Source organism: Scardinius erythrophthalmus (assembly GCF_964197995.2).
Source record: "Scardinius erythrophthalmus genome assembly, chromosome: 9".
Taxonomy (NCBI): Eukaryota; Metazoa; Chordata; class Actinopteri; order Cypriniformes; family Leuciscidae; genus Scardinius; species Scardinius erythrophthalmus.
The window spans coordinates 31,103,040-31,120,770 of record NC_138229.1 but is presented as its reverse complement, the minus strand read 5'-3'; the positions used below and the strand labels follow the sequence as shown (position 1 = coordinate 31,120,770).

General features: G+C 36.5%; 1 protein-coding gene across 1 annotated transcript in view; it reads left to right on the top strand.

Annotated features, from left to right (window-relative positions):
• The window catches only part of ak5 (adenylate kinase 5), a 132,289-nt gene that overhangs the window by 82,176 nt on the left and 32,382 nt on the right, over positions 1-17,731 (top strand). The window contains exon 7 of the mRNA XM_081375347.1: positions 13,965-14,055. Within this exon, the coding sequence (XP_081231473.1) occupies positions 13,965-14,055 (91 nt within the window). The remainder of the gene's footprint in view (positions 1-13,964; positions 14,056-17,731) is intronic.

Sequence of the window (17,731 nt, the reverse complement as noted above, 5' to 3'; positions counted from 1 at the left end):
CGCAGCTGAGTTCTCTCCACATCTTTCAACTATTCCCAGATCAGAGTCTGTCCAGCCTGTGATTGAACCCACACAAGAAGACTCTGAGGTGGTTACTGGGGGCACACCAGTCCCTCTGGCTTCAGAGGCTATTGAGATCGAACATTCCCCTGGTCATATTGTCATTGAAATCCCAGAGGAGATTTTACCAGATGCAGGGTTAGAATCCCAAGAATTGCCCGACAATTCAATTGACGCTGAATCCATACCCCTCAGACGTTCAGGTCGGGAGAGACGTCCACCAAAGACACTAGAGTATGAGGAATTAGGAAAGCCCATAATTCTTGCTCTAATGACATTTTTTGATTCCTTAGGAGACATTCTCTCTGCCAGTCTTCCTGTTAATACGCACGCAGGGACTCATGCGATTTAGAAGGGGAGAAAATGTAACCCTTGACATTTATATCCTGTTTTAATTCTTAGTTACGTTTCTTTAAACCTGGGTACTGCCCCTTTAAGAGATAGGGTAGTTCATGCAGGAAGCGAGTGCACAGTGAAAGCGCGCAGAGTGAATGTGCATGGAGAAAAGCACGGAGAAAACGCATAGAGTGTGAGTAATTCTGACTTGCTGACAAAAATGAGCATTTATAGTGTGACTTGAATACCTGATTTATTGTTTTATATATCAGCTGGGAGGTTGAATTGAAACACTGGAAGAGAAAACGAAGAATACATATTTCTTTCTGTGACTGTTCTGAGACATTCTGGTGAGTGTATTCTACTTGTAACTAAATATTGTTATTATTTGAGCAAAACCAGTCAGAATGTATTTGCCAAAGAAAAAAATGTGTTTAAATTGTTCATGTAGAGTGTTTTGAAGCCATTAAGAGGGCAGCTAAGCACAGCCACCATGATGCTAGTTTTGCTAGTCACGGAGAGCACGAGGTGTACGATGCCCATGTTTATTGTGTTTTTTCACATGCTGAGTGAAATTGTTAACACATAAAATGTAACTATGTAATTTGATTTATTTTAAAGTGTACATGTGATTTCTCTTACAAGGAATGGGTTAAGTGTTCTAATGTTATTGATGTAATCAATTTGAAATGTATATTTGTGCAGACTGGTTTTTTTCCTTGGACTGGTTGTTGGTGATACATTTGGGACCTGAATCATTTGAGAGGAATCGTCTGGAACCAATGCTCGTCATCTCATCACAAGCTTTCAGCTCTTCTCTCCCTTGTCCTTAAAGTTACTGATTACTTGGGAAAGTGGTAGGACTGAGACATATTTTTGTTATACACATTACATGGGACTGAAATATATTTTTTTTTCCCCACATTTTGTTCCCAAGAAAAGGGAACTGATCTTTCCGGATTTGGACTTTAAAGGAAAAGTTTTGACAATTGTACTGTTGTTCTGTTATCACGCTCAATTAATTCTCTGAGATTGAGGGTCATCTGATGTTTAGCACTTTGGTGTTTTGAAGTGCCAGAACAGAGAGCATTTAAATTGCCTCACAAATACATTTCTGGTTAACTTAAATTCTGTGTGTGGCATTACTTTATTTTGTTTTTTTCCCTTTTCATGATATTTTAGTCATTCAGTTAGTTCTGTGTATTTGACTAAAAGAAAAAATCCCAAAGCTCCTTGAACGAACTTGGACAATTTCTATTTTTTTATTAGATCACAAAACTCTGAGATGAGGGTTACAACTACGTTATCAAACAGCTAATAATGTGTTGCTTATGTTACATAAAATTTTTTCCCATTCTTGGGTAAGGAACATGTTACATGTTACAGCTCTTGAAACACACCCTGATTTCAAAATAAAAACATCAAGTTGTCAAAGAGTAACAGTTTCGAGTCAATTTAACATGAAGCAATGTGTTGAATCAAAATAAATGGTTTAAATAAAGTGAACAGCAAATGACTTGAACATTTTAGAATGTCAGTAGTTCATCATAATATCATAATATACATCATATACATAATTCACCTCCTATATTTTTAAATGCACATGATTTTTCATATCAACAGAAATATACCGGGATAACCTGGCTTCTCTTGAGACTCCTGCTTCGCTGAATAGTAATAATGATATGCTAAAGCTCGCTCCATACGTTGACAGTATTGGTTACAACATGTTTGTGACTTAAAGAACAACTGCAATTTTAAACCGCGTTTTTGAGACTGTCTCTTTTCTATGGAAGCTTGTTTCCGCCACAAAAAAAAAAAAAAAAGATAATTGCGACTTTTTATCTCACAATTGCGAGTTTACATCTCGCAATTCTGACTTTATTTCTTAGAATTGCGAGATATAAAGTCAGAATTGCGAGATATAAAGTCAGAATTCTGACTTTTTTTCTTTTTTTCTTCTTTATATCACGCAATTCTGACTTTATATCTCGCAATTGCGACTTTATATCTCGCAACTAATATAAACTCACAATTGTGAGATATAAAGTCCAATTCTAAGGGGGAAAAAAAGACAGACTTTTTTTTTTTTACCTCAGAATAGTTTATCTCACAATTCTGACTTTATAACACGCAATTGCGACTTTATATCATGCAATTCTGACTTTATATCTCCCAATTGCGTATTATAAATTTAGAATTGCGTGATATAAAGTCGCAATTGCAAGAAAAAAAGTCAGAATTCTGACTTTATAAGACGAAATTGCGACTTTATTTCACACAATTGTGACTTTATATCTCGAAATTCTGAGAAATTCAGAGAGATTCAGGTGTAAAATTTGGAATACACTTATTTTTAATGAACCTTCCAGAAATTATAGTGAAAACTGTCTGAGTTATGTTTGGTGGACTTATGATGACTTATGATGGTCTTCACATTAGCTGTCATAAAGAACCAAATTATTCTGCACACGCTGACTCTGTTTATCTATTACTGATGGAAATGGCATGCATCTGCTCAAGTGTGATAAACAATTTAATTTTCTATCATCATACTTTATCATAATCAATCACATAAGAAGGGAGAAACTTTTAATGTTATAGATAGTTTCATAAAACTTGAATATCTTGATATTTTTCTCTTCACAATCTTTGTTTTTCACATTTTATTAAGGGCAGTCTCCAAATCCAATCTCTGGTAAATAGTTTGCATCTTTCCTCTTTCCATGCAGTACAGTGAGGGCTTAGAGACACAAAGAGTTAAAAGCTGAATTTTCAGCATCATAAATCTAATTTTTAGCGTCACATGATCCTCCAGAAACCATTCTAATATCATGATTTGATGCTCATGTTTGAAGAGGGGGGCGTTAATCTGTCCCTGGTGTATTGTAGTGTAGTGTATTGTACTATAAAACAGTATGCAATAACAACAACATATTCAGTAAATATGATTATATTTATTAAAAACATAAATGGATGCTGCCTTAATGGGGCATTAAATATCCCTGTTATTAATCCCCTATCCCTGTCAACTCTCCATGCCACTGATCCTGTTATTTTCCGGCTTAATCAAACAGTGGTGGACGGAGTTAGTGTAAATAGCCTCTGCCAACAAGGTGGGCTATTTGCACTTGGTGTAAGTAGACACTGTTTAAAAATATATATATTCTGAATGTATTTAGAATTCTGAAGTATTGATGTCAGACAGTATTATTGTCATGTTTGGCAAGGATTCGGAGGCCAAGGTACAATCCAATTGCAGGAAGTTTAATAAAAATCAGCAAACAAATCCAAAACACAAGGCAGAGATGATGGCTGCTTTCCAGTCCAAAATTGTCATGCCCTTCACTTGCTAACTTCCCTCCGTCTCGTTCACTCGGATGTACGTCATTGCGAGTGCCCACTACTGGCGAAAACTGCAGTGGGCTGAATTGGAACGTCCTAAGCCCTTGATCACTTGGAATCTGCTATGGAGTTGATTTATTATTTACATTTGTTTTCCCTTTAAGAATTTGTTTAATGCAGTATCCAAATGTATATAGGTGTTGTTTGGGTTGTTTTCAATAAAAAAAAATAGAATTAATATATCATAGAGTTGTTTGTTGTGGTGGTGATTAGACGAGATCTGTGGTGACGTCACAATCGTACTGCATTGTGGGACATATAGGTGCCTGAAGTGTATTATGAAGTAGACTCGCTCCCTCGGTCAAAATCGAGGGAACGAGGGTCTGTCCATCTAAACTTCCCTCGTCCACTTCACGAAGTGGAACGCACTTCAAAATGGCGGCGGGGATTCCCCCGAGGGGAAGTGCTTATGGAAGTTCGCAAGTGCGTGTCTAAAAGTGGACTGGAACGCAGCACAAGTTGATGATAACAGGAACTAACCATAGAAGAAACAGTTCATGGCTAGTGTTTGGGAGAGGGCTCCCTCTGGCGGCCGGCTGAATGGATACCAGCCTTATTCGTTACAGAAGGAGAATAAACAGAAAAGTCTTTAATAATAAAACCACCAAGGAATATACCAGCACAGAGAAAGGTAACCTTATCTTTATATTAAAATATCAGTTTGATTTTTCTGAAATATTTAAGGTAGTGACATCAATATTATAGGACAGTCTTTATTTCATTATGTCTTTTGTTATAGATCTTATAAAATGAAATATAAATATAAAACAAAAGTAAAGTCATTTTTATTAACCAATGTGGGACTGAATGTAAAATATCATTACATACTATCATTTGTTACTGTAAATAAATGAATTCAATATTTCATATATTTATTATATTTGAATAAATACAATATGGATACTTAAAGCCATTTCACAAAACATCCTTTAATGAATTACAATTTCTTTCTTTCTTTCTTTCTTTCTTTCTTTCTTTCTTTCTTTCTTTCTTTCTTTCTTTCTTTCTTTCTTTCTTTCTTTCTTTCTTTCTTTCTTTCTTTCTTTCTTTCTTTCTTTCTTTTTTGTGAGAACAGCAGTTTAGCATGATTTGTTCTGAACAGGGCGTCATATGCGCTGATAGTGGATGTTTATGACTCAATGTCACTCTAACTAAGCCAAACATGTTAAGCTGGCTGGATATTCAGATCCCTCTTTCTTTTAGAGAAGTGTTAAACTGACTGTGGGAGGGGGAAAAGCAAGTTGCTGGTACATATGTTGTGTGGAAATAATCTCTGCTGGAAGTTTGTAATTGGATGTTGGAGTTTAAAATAAGATCTGCCTACAGGTACACTCTCTGAGAAGTTCAAAAGGTGTAAGAAATGACAGCGATGTGAAGAATGACTGAAAATGCTGTTTGGGATTCTCTCGTGTCTTCTGTAATTTCTTCAACGTGTTGCTATGGTGAAGCGACCTTCATTAGTCTGTTTGAGAGGAGAAGAAAGAAGCATCTCTGATGAATACAGAATGTTATAATTAGTGCTGTTAACTAACTCGTTACCCTGTGACAGGAAGATATAAGGTTCACAAAAACATGATACATCATGTCTGCAGCCTTCGAGCTCAGATCGAGGCAGAGGTGAAGTGTTTGATTTCAGTCTCTGTAGGAGGTCAACATTTAAGCATTTGGAACTGGCCTGACATTCATGCTTTCAAACAAATATTTATGAACACTGTTTACTTTGTATCATCATTCATCAGCATGTCTCTGCCCACTTTAAATACATATATATGAAAGCCCATTTCTAACACATAAGAGATTCTTCCAAGACAATTATGTGTAAAGAGTGCCTGAAAACCATTCTTGAGTACAAGTCAACAGTAACTCCATTACTAGCTACAAGTTACCAATTCCAATACGACTTGAGTAAAATTCTTAGGCCTGGTTTCACAGACAAGGGCTTAGATTAAGCCAGGATTATGCCTTAGCTCAATTAGGAGATTTAAGTAGCTTTTGTAAACATACCGTAGAAAAAAATATCATTACTGGTGTGTATCTTGAGACAAAACAACAGCATATATTCTAAGATATCTCAGTGCAAGTTGCTTTCAGTTAAAACAGCTCAAACATGCATTTTAGTCTTGGACTAGGCTTAAGCCTTGTCTGTAAAACAGGGGGTTAGGTGTGTCTGATTTTAGCAATACTTAAGTATTTTACTTGTACTGAACGTAGGCACAGAATGCATTAGTCCTCAACACCTAAGATACATGCCAGTGAAAAAACAAGAAGCAGTTTATTTGTGAGGAGAGCAATCACGTTTATTTTCTAAAATCAAAATAAAACTGAACACCTTAAAATTGCAATGAATCAAGGTCGACAAAACAGCCTCTTAGACGTCTACAAACACTCAAGTCTCAGTAAAGCTAAAGGACTCAAAAAGGGAATAAGTAAATTAATATCCTTTAGAAAGGTTTGTTCAATATAACGGATAAATACAATTATGCTAGGTAAAATTAAATAGTCAAAGGCTACTTGCACTGAACGTGCTGGTTTCTGCCTCTTTACTGGCTGCAGTCATGTCCTCATCTCAATATAATATGCCTGCGATTCACAATTACCTGCTAATGCACTCGTATTCTCAGCTTGTTGACAAGTTTGGGTGAGTAAGAGCGAAACGTATAAGATATAGTACCTTCAATGCCCTGTATGTGGTGATATCACTTTTTTGTAGCAGAAATAAACTGCTGCAGATAAAAGTTAGGTGGCATGCAAAATGTAACAAAGTAAGTCCATTACTCACAAATGTATTGGAGTAAAGAGTACATACTGTACAGTTGTGGTCAGAATTATTGGCACCCCTGGTAAATATGATCAAAGATGGCTGTAAAAATAAATCTGGATTGTTCATCGTGTTGATCTTTCATTCAAAGAATTCGCGAAAAATCTAACCTTTCATTGAAGTTAAAGAATTGAAAGTGGGGGGGAAATCACATTATGAAATAAATGCTTTTCTCCAAAACATGTTGGCCATAATTATTGGCACCCTTTTATTAAATACTTTTTGCAACCTGCTTTTGCCAAGATAACAGCTCTGAGTTTTCTCCTTTAATGCCTGATGAGTTTGGAGAACACCTGACAAGAGATCATAGACCATTCATGACTTCATGACCATTCCCAGATCCAATTTGGTGTTTCTTCTCTTTAGTTCACCCCACTCATTTTCTATAGGGTTCAGGTCAGAGGACTGGGACGGTCATGGCAGAATCTTCATTTTGTGCTCAGTGACTCATACAGTATTTGTGTTGATTTTGATGTTTGTTTTGGATCGTTGTCCTAATGGAAGATCCAACCACAGCCCATTATAAGATTTCTATAAGAGGCCATCAGGTTTTTTTTTTTTTTATCTGTTGGTATTTGATAGAATCCATGATACCATGTATCTGAACAAGATGTCCAGGACCTCAAGCAAAAAAATAGGCTCAAAACATTAAAGATTCAGCAGTTTATTTAACATGCATGAGGTACTTTTTATCCCTGTTGTCCACTAAACTCATCTAGTGGGTTTTCTGCCAAAAAGTTCTTTTTAGTTTCATCTGACCATAGAATCCAGTCCCTTTTGAAGTTCCAGTCTGAACTGAACTGAAGTCCAACTGAATATGCTGGAGTTTGTTTTTGGATGAGCGAGGATTTTTCTTGAAACTCTCCCAAACAACATGTTGGGATGTAGAGGTTGTTGTTTGATTTTATTTTTTAGACTTTCTGACCCCAAGACTCAACTAATCTCTGCAATTCTCCATCTGTGATCATTGGAGAGTCTTTGGCCACTCAAAATTTCCCCTTCACTGTGCATTAAGACAATATAATGCACTTTCAATTCTTTTACTTCAATGAAAGGTTACTTTTTTTGTGAATTTTTTAATGAAATTTCAAATGCATATTTATTTTTACAGCCATCTTTGATCACATTTTCTAGGGTTTCAGTTCTTAGCAAAACTGTGTACTTATTCAAAAATGTAGTCAAGTAGAGAGTAAAAGTTGCTAATATCTTTGACACTGAGTATAGTAACTAAATACATTTACATCATATCAAATACTTTACACCACTCACATTTTTAAAGTAAACTACAAAAATTCCTATTTATTTGCATGTCAACTAAATGGTCTGTCCAGTCACAGTGAAGTAATGAGGAGGAAGAAGGATACTATTATTTCTAAATTTTATAAGAATAAAAAGTGGAAAAGTCTATCAAACCATGTGCTGTCCAAATCGGTTTGATGAAATAATTACGAAGCCTCTCAAATTATATTTTCAAAATAATTTATAACCAGTATGCATGGGCTTGTCAAACAAACCCCAACAATTGTAAATGCCCTCAATATCTTGCTCATTATCTGGCCTTTGTCCTGCAATCAATTTTGATTGATGTCATTTGAGGTCAATAATTACACAGCCGTGACTTGCAAGCATTACAGATAAAAAGTATCACACACAAACAACATAAATTTAGAATCAAACTGCGACATTATTGTTTGTTTTCTTTGCTTTGGATCTCATGAGTAATTCCTGCATTCCAGCAGAGCGCTCTGCACTGCTCTAACCTTTTTAAGTGTAACTGCAGAGAGAGAGCAATAATTGATTGTGGTGGAGCTTTGATTGAAGTTCATCCCTTCATAGCAAAAAATAGACCGATTTAATAAGCCATGTATAATGCTTTGGTGGTGAGTCCCTTTAGTGTCGCCACATGGGTTTTAACCCTTCTCTGGAATGACCGTTGAACAAAAGTGTGTGCTGATGTTCAGGTCTCTGAGGTTAATTGACTAATTATTTTGATACATTAAATTTTGTTCTCGTCATGCTGTAACTGTAGGGAAAATATAATATGATATACTTACATATGTTGCTGCTTGAGCATTTGAAAAAAATCAACCATTAAATGCATGAATGTTTCACCAATCATTATTACAAATTATGGTCTTTAGTGACCCGGATCTATATCTAACAGCGCATTGATGTGAAATGCATTGATTTTTGATTACTTGAATCACATTGATTTGAATTTTTTTGCCGTTCATTATTTTTAATTGAATTAAATTGAACTGCATTGCTTTGTATTGAATTAAATGGAATTGAATTGGATCAAATTGAATTGAATTGCATTACTGTCACGATCTGCTCCGAGACACAAAGGTTTAGATCCAAACGCAGCTTTATTGAATGGGGCAATCCAGAGGCATAATCCAATGTACAGGCAAGAGTCATACACAGACAGGCAGTCAAAACAAAGAAACAAACAAACCAGGCAGGGACCAGAGGCAAGAGAGTAATCCAGGGAACAGGGCAAGATATCCAAAACCAAGAGACAAGAAAACCAGGAGAATGCTCAGAAATGCAGTGTAACACTTAAACAAGACTTTGCAGTGAGGGAATGAATGAACATGGTATAAATAGACTGAGACTAACAGGATGATGAGACACAGGTGAATGCAATCAGTGAATGAGGTACAGGAGAGGACCACTCGGGAGGCGATGACCCTTCGGGAGGCCAGGGCGGCGATGACCCTTCGGGAGGCCAGGGTGGAGACGACCCTTCAGGCGGCCATGGCACAGGGACAGACACAGGCTCAGGAACAGACACAGGCTCAGGAACAGACACCGTGTCGGCGGCCATCTCTGCTGAGGGCTCAGGCGACGTGGCGGTGGTCATCTTGTCCGAAGACACTGGCTCGGCAGAGACCATCTTGTCCTGAGTCACTGGCTTAGTGGCAGCCATCTTGTCCGAAGACACTGGCTCGGTGGAGACCATCTTGTCCTGAGTCACTGGCTCGGCAGCGACCATCTTGTCCTTAAACACTTGCTCGGCGGCGGCCATCTTGTACGGAGACACTGGCTCGGCGGCGGCCATCTTGTTCTGGGACAATGGTTTGGCGGAGACCATCTTGTACAGAGACACTGGCTCGGCGGCAGCCATCTTGGAAGGAGACACTGGCTCGGCAGCGACCATCTTGTCCTTAAACACTGGCTCGGCGGCGGCCATCTTGTACGGAGACACTGGCTCGGCGGCGGCCATCTTGTTCTGGGACAATGGTTTGGCGGAGACCATCTTGTACAGAGACACTGGCTCGGCGGCAGCCATCTTGGAAGGAGACACTGGCTCGGCGGCGGCCATCTTGTACGGAGACACTGGCTCAGCGGCGGCCATCTTATACGGAGACACTGGCTCGGAGGTGGCCATCTTGTCAAGAGACACTGGCTCGGCAGGCGTGACGTGAAGCTCTGGCTCGGCAGACGTGACGTGAAGCTCTGGCTCGGCAGATGTGACGTGAAGCTCTGGCTCGGCAGACGTGACGTGAAGCTCTGGCTCGAGATCGAGAGATCGGGGAGCTCCCTCGGGTCGACCTCCTTAGCCCCCAACCGGTAACACATCTTAATTGCCTCGTCACCCAGAGAGCAAGAGGCAGCGAGAGGAACAAACCCCCAGGTGTACCTGAACAGATTGAGGCTATCCAGGGCCAAGGCCGCGATCTGTCCAGCAAACTCCCGTCTCATGCTGTGAAGATCAGGCGAGATCCGTACTACTGGATTCATGATTTTGGTCGGTCGCTGCTGGATCTTTGTGCGGCGAAGTCTTCTGTCACGATCTGCTCCGAGACATAAAGGTTTAGATCCAAACGCAGCTTTATTGAATGGGGCGATCCAGAGGCGTAATCCAATGTACAGGCAAGAGTCATACACAGACAGGCAGTCAAAACAAAGAAACAAACAAAAAAACTAAGAAACAAAGAAACAAACAAAACAGGCAGGGACCAGAGGCAAGGGAGTAATCCAGGGACCAGAGGCAAGAGAGTAATCCAGAGATCAGGGCAAGATATCCAAAACCAAGAGACAAGAAAACCAGGAGGATGCTCAGAAATGCATGTAACACTTAAACAAGACTTCGCAGTGAGCGAATGAATGAACATGGTATAAATAGACTGAGACTAACAGGATGATGAGACACAGGTGAATGCAATCAGTGAATGAGGTACAGGTGAATGTGATCAGTGCTAAGCGATGATGAGTCCGGGCAGTGAGTTATGGGAAATGTAGTTTGTGAGTGATAATAGTCTTATGTGGAGTGCCCTCTGGTGGCCCTCAAGGGCACTCCAGCTGGTGACCGTTACAATTACAATTTGGGTCCAAAATTCAATATTTACAATGCGTATATGTTATATATACAAAAGGTTTGTTTGTTTTTTTGTTTTTATTAATGTACAAATCATATCATTAATATTTCAAGGATGAATTAATTTAATGTAACTGGGGTATTGACTAGTGATGTCTAAATATAACTGCATTACATGGCTTCAAGTGCCAGCAAAAAAATCTAGGAAGAAGTTACAAAGATATATGGTGGATCTACCTTGGAACAGTAATAGAGTGCAGTGCATATGTTGTATTTTGATGAGTCTACATTTAGATGGCAAAAAGAGAAAAGTGAACAGCAGTTTTAGCAGTCTGGAATAGTTTGGTCACACTGTATGATCTGCCATTTCATCATGAGTGTTAAGCTCAGACCTCAGAGATGGATTTGACTGTTGCAATGAACTGAGTCATGCTTTTTTCTATCTTTCTCAGACCAAAATGAATACCCTGCACCACTTTAGCATTCTGAAATGGGATTTCTCTCTCTCTAAGCAGTGTTGACACATGTGTTTCAGTTGTGTTTGGCCATTTATGATTTTTTTTTCTTCTTTGCTAAGAAACAAAACAAGAGAATGGCTACTATTACCATTTGGCTGACCTATATCAAAGACTGTTTTGTGAAGCTGAGAGTGACTAAAGCCTAAGCACAGCTTCATTCTGACACTATTGAAATGAAAATACAATGCAAACACAATAATACAAACTGTGTGCATTTATAATAGAATGTAATAATACATTTTGATGACAGCAAGAGTGCTTTAGAGACTGTTTCAGATTGTACCTGCACTTTCACAACAGTAGAAACAATTGGACTCTTTAAATGAAAAAAGTTTAACAGAACGTTGAATTTCTACGTCATTATTTATAATCGTGTGTCTCCATATGAGCAATGTATGTTAAATGTTGTTGTTTCCTTCCCACTTGCAATTTATAATGCATATTTTGAATATTTGTAAGAATACTTAGAATTTTGCTTTAATTCCCTATACGTGACGTAATGTATTTATTGACTCATTTCTTATCTATAACTCAGATTTTTATTTATTTATTTTTTGTGTCTTTTTTTTGGGGGGGGGGGGAATAATCGGATCGGTTTCGATCAAATCAAAATGAATTGTTCCAATTCCTTGTTCTAACTTCTAGTGTATGCACAGGAATAGCCTACCCAAAGAATGCAAATGCAATGCTTGCAATGTTTTCTGAACATGTACCAAATAATGTTTTAAAGTATGGAAATGGAAATAAGTCAGGAATATGGAAATAAGACCCCACAGTAATTTTATATGGAGATAAATAAAAAATAGATAGAAGGTGGACTTTGGCTAGACATGTACATTTTGGCCCACAGTCTTTGAGGCGGGAAAGGTCAGAAAACCCAATAAATTTCTAATAATCAACACCTTTGTGTGTATCCAATCTTTCCAATCTAATGACATGACAGGTACACAGTCTTCTGAAGCCCGAGGGACACTCCCACGCTGTACCTGCGACGCTGTGGCCCGTTATAGTCTGTTGTCATGGAAACATTCAGACAGGTTGGAGGGGGTCGTTGCTTCGCCTCCCCATTTCTCAAGAATTGTTTTTTTCTTGAGTTTTGTTTTGACACGGTGCATTACTTAGAAAAGGTTCTTGTGAAGTGTGTCATGAGGGTTTTTTTTTGCACTTCAGGACTTCAGCACTAGAACTGAGTGTGTAGGTATATGTTCTGCTTTTATACTTTTACAATATTAATGAAGGTAATGGTTAGATTGTGAAGAAGCCCGCTTTTAATGATGAATCACACCATGGTTCCAAATGAATGAATCTCTGGCCTAGCCTTAGATCGATGCACCCCTGCTGTCTGAAGTCTTGTTATCTTGTTTACGTGATCGTGTTGAGCCACCTAATGAAAGTCATTATACTGAAACAAAATTCATACAATGTATGATCACAATATATATCACTGATTCTTGAGATAAGGGACAAGACACGTCATACACAGAAAAGCCATCTCTAAATAAAGAAATTCATCAAAATAAAAATACTTAAAAAGTTACATCTCAGGACATTCATTGCTTTTCTTTTTAAAATCATTGATTTAATCTTGTTTTAAATAGATGCTCTATACTAAATACATGTAATTTAACCTGTCCTCAGCATGAGGTCACAATGTAAAACTGCCAAACAACGTATAATTACGAATTATATAATTTACATAAAAAAAATGCCTATCAAGGTTGTGTTCTAACTTTGTGTCAACTCAAACAATTAAATCAGGCAATGTCATGGTCATCTTTAACTCTGAGGACCCCTTTCCTACGCTCATTGTGTATCTCACAGTAGGATACATAGTCCTGAAAGTTTTATATATTTTTTATATTTTATAAAAACAATGTTGAAGTTTATGCGGTCACAGCTTTAACATGTCAACTCCGTCATCCCGGTGTAATAGTTTTTGCAAATAGTTGTGGGATAAATCTTGGCATTTTTGATATGTTTATTAAGGCAGCTACAACTGAGGGGAGAAAACAAAATTGTTCCACTGTACAACATGTTCTTGTGACAACAACTGTTTTGCAGATTTCTGCTGTTGTCAGGGATTCTATTCAGGGGGTTGAATGATTTTGAGACTGCAGAGGTCATCAAAAGTTGCATTTTCAGTTGGATTTGGGGAAACCACTTGAAACGTGTTGTGTTGAGCTATTTCAATTACTTTTGTTGGATTTGATCATTGCAAAACAGCTGAAAGTCTGTACATTTTGCTAATAAACCTGATTTACAATGGGTTTAGAATCATTTTGATTACAACTATATATACTTAGAGCCATATATATGTATTGTTGTAAAGCTTATTATTACTTAGTAAAATCAATAGCATATTTAACCCCTTAACTGTCTGTCCAGCTAATCAAAACAGAATAACATTTGGTACAGTAAAATGTGCTTAGGGCCAAATGATTTTTTCGGTCTAACCTGTCAAGAACCCAGAATGCCTGACACAAGTGCTTTCTCGTTTATACAGCTTGATGCAGATCGAGATGAAGAGGAAGTCTTCTGTGACATCAGCATGACAGTCGACAACAAACTGTACCCCACCAAAGAGCCTGTCGCAGGTAAATATACTTCATTCCTTTATAAGATCCATCATAAGATCAACATTGATCACGCTTGGAAACCTGAAACGTTTGCTTTTAGTTCATACCTGTTACATTTGAAGCCATCTCTGTGATAGTGTACTCCTAAAAGTGGATTTTATTTGTCAATTGTTGAATTCGATAGTATGAATATTCTCAAGCTTTTGCTAGAAAATGTATACTAGGAAATATTTTGTACATATTTAGTACATAATATACAAGGCATTGTAGCATACAGAAAATATAAAAATGTGTTGATTGCACTTTATTTCAGTTATTACAGTGTAGTTACAGTGTAATTACCTAATAAAAGTACTGTAATTTAATATATAACTATATGGGTTAAGGTTATGATTAGGTTTAGGCTAAAGGTTAGTACCTATAGTTATTACCCAGTTATTGTAATTGCTACTGTATGGGACTGTAAAATAATATATATATATATATATATATAATTTATACTATATTTATTAGCCTAGAATAATTTTTTATTTTTTTTACTGGTGCACAAACGTGTGTACAAATTTTTGCTTAAAATTATTAGATTTGATTATAGAAAAATATTAGCAATAAATCCAAATTCCCTTGTTTTTATAATGTATGATTATTAACATATATTTTCATAAAACATGATTTAGAAAGTTATTAAAGCATATTTAGCAACTTGGACAATGCCAGATGAAATCTTAAAGCAGACCTGCTTTAACTTATTTGCAATATTACATTTTGAGAGAAGTTTGCAATAGCTATTTAAACAAAGATGTCCAATCTTCTGTTTCAATAGGAAACATGTCAAAACAGGAAAGACATTTGTGTTTGTCAAACCATTTTACTCTGCGGCCGTGGCTTCAACAGAGGTGGTCAGGATAAATTGGCTGAAGATAGTTGTAATTGATTGTATAGAAAATCAGTTTCATGCTCTTTACAAAGATTAAGAGGGGAATTTCAGAAGTAAAGCATCAAAGTCTGTAGATGTACTTCAGATGCTATTTTTGTCTTCTGTGTTATTCAGAGTAGCAGAAACTCTTACAAAGTAGTGAGAAAGATTTAGACTTCCCAGCCACAAAATGAAAGTTTTCCAGACACTGGATTGAATTAATAATCCCATTTCGAGATTTCCTCGGCCTGAAAGGAAGCGCACATCACAGAACTCTTGATCCCGTGCCACACTGAACGACACCAAAGCACCCAGAGTGAATTTGATCTTTCCCTCAAAGGTCTTTGCAAAGTCACTGCAAGAAAGTTTTCCCGTAAGAGCTCAAAATAGACTATCCATGGCTCCCCATGCATCACGCTGTCAAGTCTGCGTCAGTTGAAACTGTTGTTTATTTACAAGTGAGAGATTAGAGGATGAATAAGGAGGTCGGTGGGTGAGGGGTCTGTGTGAAAGTGCAGGCATTAATGCTGCTATCAGTCTCTCTGGGCCATGTGACCTTGATGTGAAGAAGTGGCAGACATCCGCATGAAGGTGAAGTGTTCCCTGGTGCTGCTCGGTGTGGCTGAAAACCACCAAAAGACGTGGACGGGTTGAATCAATTGGCCTAAATGGATTTGGGCTGTCAGGGAAAGCCAGTTTGTGTGTTGTATTAAACTTTTGTCCTTCACTTGCTGCTGAATTATTAACGTGAGTGTCATGGCCCTGCCATCTCACACTGGATACAGCAAGTTGATGTAATAATTTATGTATCTACTGTAGCTTAGATAACACAGTATATTGGAAAGAATACAGTTATAACAAGATTACATCATTTATACTCAAACAAACAAATATTTTAATGGTTTTATGTTATCTTTTTTTGACAATATTCTTTGAACTGTATAGAAAAGATTGAAAAAATAAATTATCCATAAACCAATTGTAATTATTTATTTATTTATTTAGAAAAGGGACAGTGTACATTAATCAACATTCGTGAATGTAAATGTACCCAAATTAGACCGAAGGCTAGTTTTCATCGGCCGTCCCTTAGCCAGATGTTAATAGGCCTAAAACTAGAAAAAGGGTAAAACATTACAACAAAAATAGAACTAGAACTTGTAAACAACTCTGTAAAATACAATTAAACATATTATACAAAAATACGATATATATATTATGTACACAATAAAAAAGAAAGATAAAAAAGACATTGTTATGAGTTAAATATTACTAATTATAATGAAATGATTAATAATAATAATAATAATAATAGAGGAAGCAGCATTAATGTTCACATTGTTGATTATCAAGAAGCCATTTCTTAAAATGATGCTTAAATGAGTTTAATGATGAGCATTCTCTAATTGAGTGTGGTACAGAATTCCACTGATGTGATGCTCTGAATGAAAAAAACAGCTTGGCCAAAGGAAGTTTTCCTACGTGGAATTATACAATCCGCTCTAATTGCACCTCTTGTTACTCTGTTTTCAGTAGATTTAAATTGAATAAAATCAGCCAGAGGAGGAGGAGCCAAACCATGCATAATCTTATTAACTAAACAAACATTTTTAAAGTTAATTAGATTTTTCTAGCTAAACAAGTTATTTAAAATGTGACATTGATGAAAACTAAATTATTTTCTTATCTAAAATTTGAAGTGCTTGTTTGTATAATAATTCCAATTGTTTTAGAGCTATCAAATGTGTATTAGACCAGCTTGTCAAACAATAATGTGACATAAGAAATAATCATAGAGTGAAAATATATCTTTGCAGCCTCATTTGATAAAGAATTTCTAATAAACCTAAAATTAACCAAGTTAAATTTAACCTTTTTGCAAACCTTTTTTATGTGGGTTTTGAAATCAAGACAGGAGTCCAGATGTACCCATAGATATTTACATTCTGAAACAACCTGTATTCTCTCTCCTGAAATAACAATATCCTGCTTTGTATCAGTCTTTTAGGGAAGAACATACAGACAGTTTTTGACACGTTTAATTTCAGATAAGCCAGGATGTAACTTTTACCATAACATCTGTCAACTTTTTTGCAACCTCTTCTGCATTTTTATCATGTGTGAAAATGACTGTATCGTCAGCATACATTAGGATATTACATTGTTGACACAACATGGGTAAATCATTAATATACATGCTAAACAGAATTGGGCCCAGTATGGAGCCTTGTGGAACACCAGTTGATAGACATAATAAATTAGATTTAAATGATAATTTTTTACTAATGGAGAACAAGAAGAAAGGTAAGATTTGATCAAATTTACTAGGGCTGTCAAACGATTAATCGCGATTAATCGCATCCAAAATAAAAGTTTGTTTTTACATTATACAAGTGTGTGTACGGTGTATAATTATTTTCTATATATAAATACACACACATGCATGTATATATTTAAGAAATATTTGCATGTATATACTGTGTATATATATTTATATTATATATAATTTATATTATATATAAATATTTTATATATAAATAACACATTTTCTTAAATATATATATGCATGTGTGTGTATTTATATATAGAAAATAATTATACACCGTACACACACTTGTATTATGTAAAAAAAAAAACTTTTATTTTGGATGCGATTAATCGCGATTAATCGTTTGACAGCCCTAAAATTGACTAAATCTATTGAAAAATCAAAAATAAGTAAAAATCTAAATTAAGTAAATCAAGAAATACAGCCCCTACCACTCCACCTTTATCCAT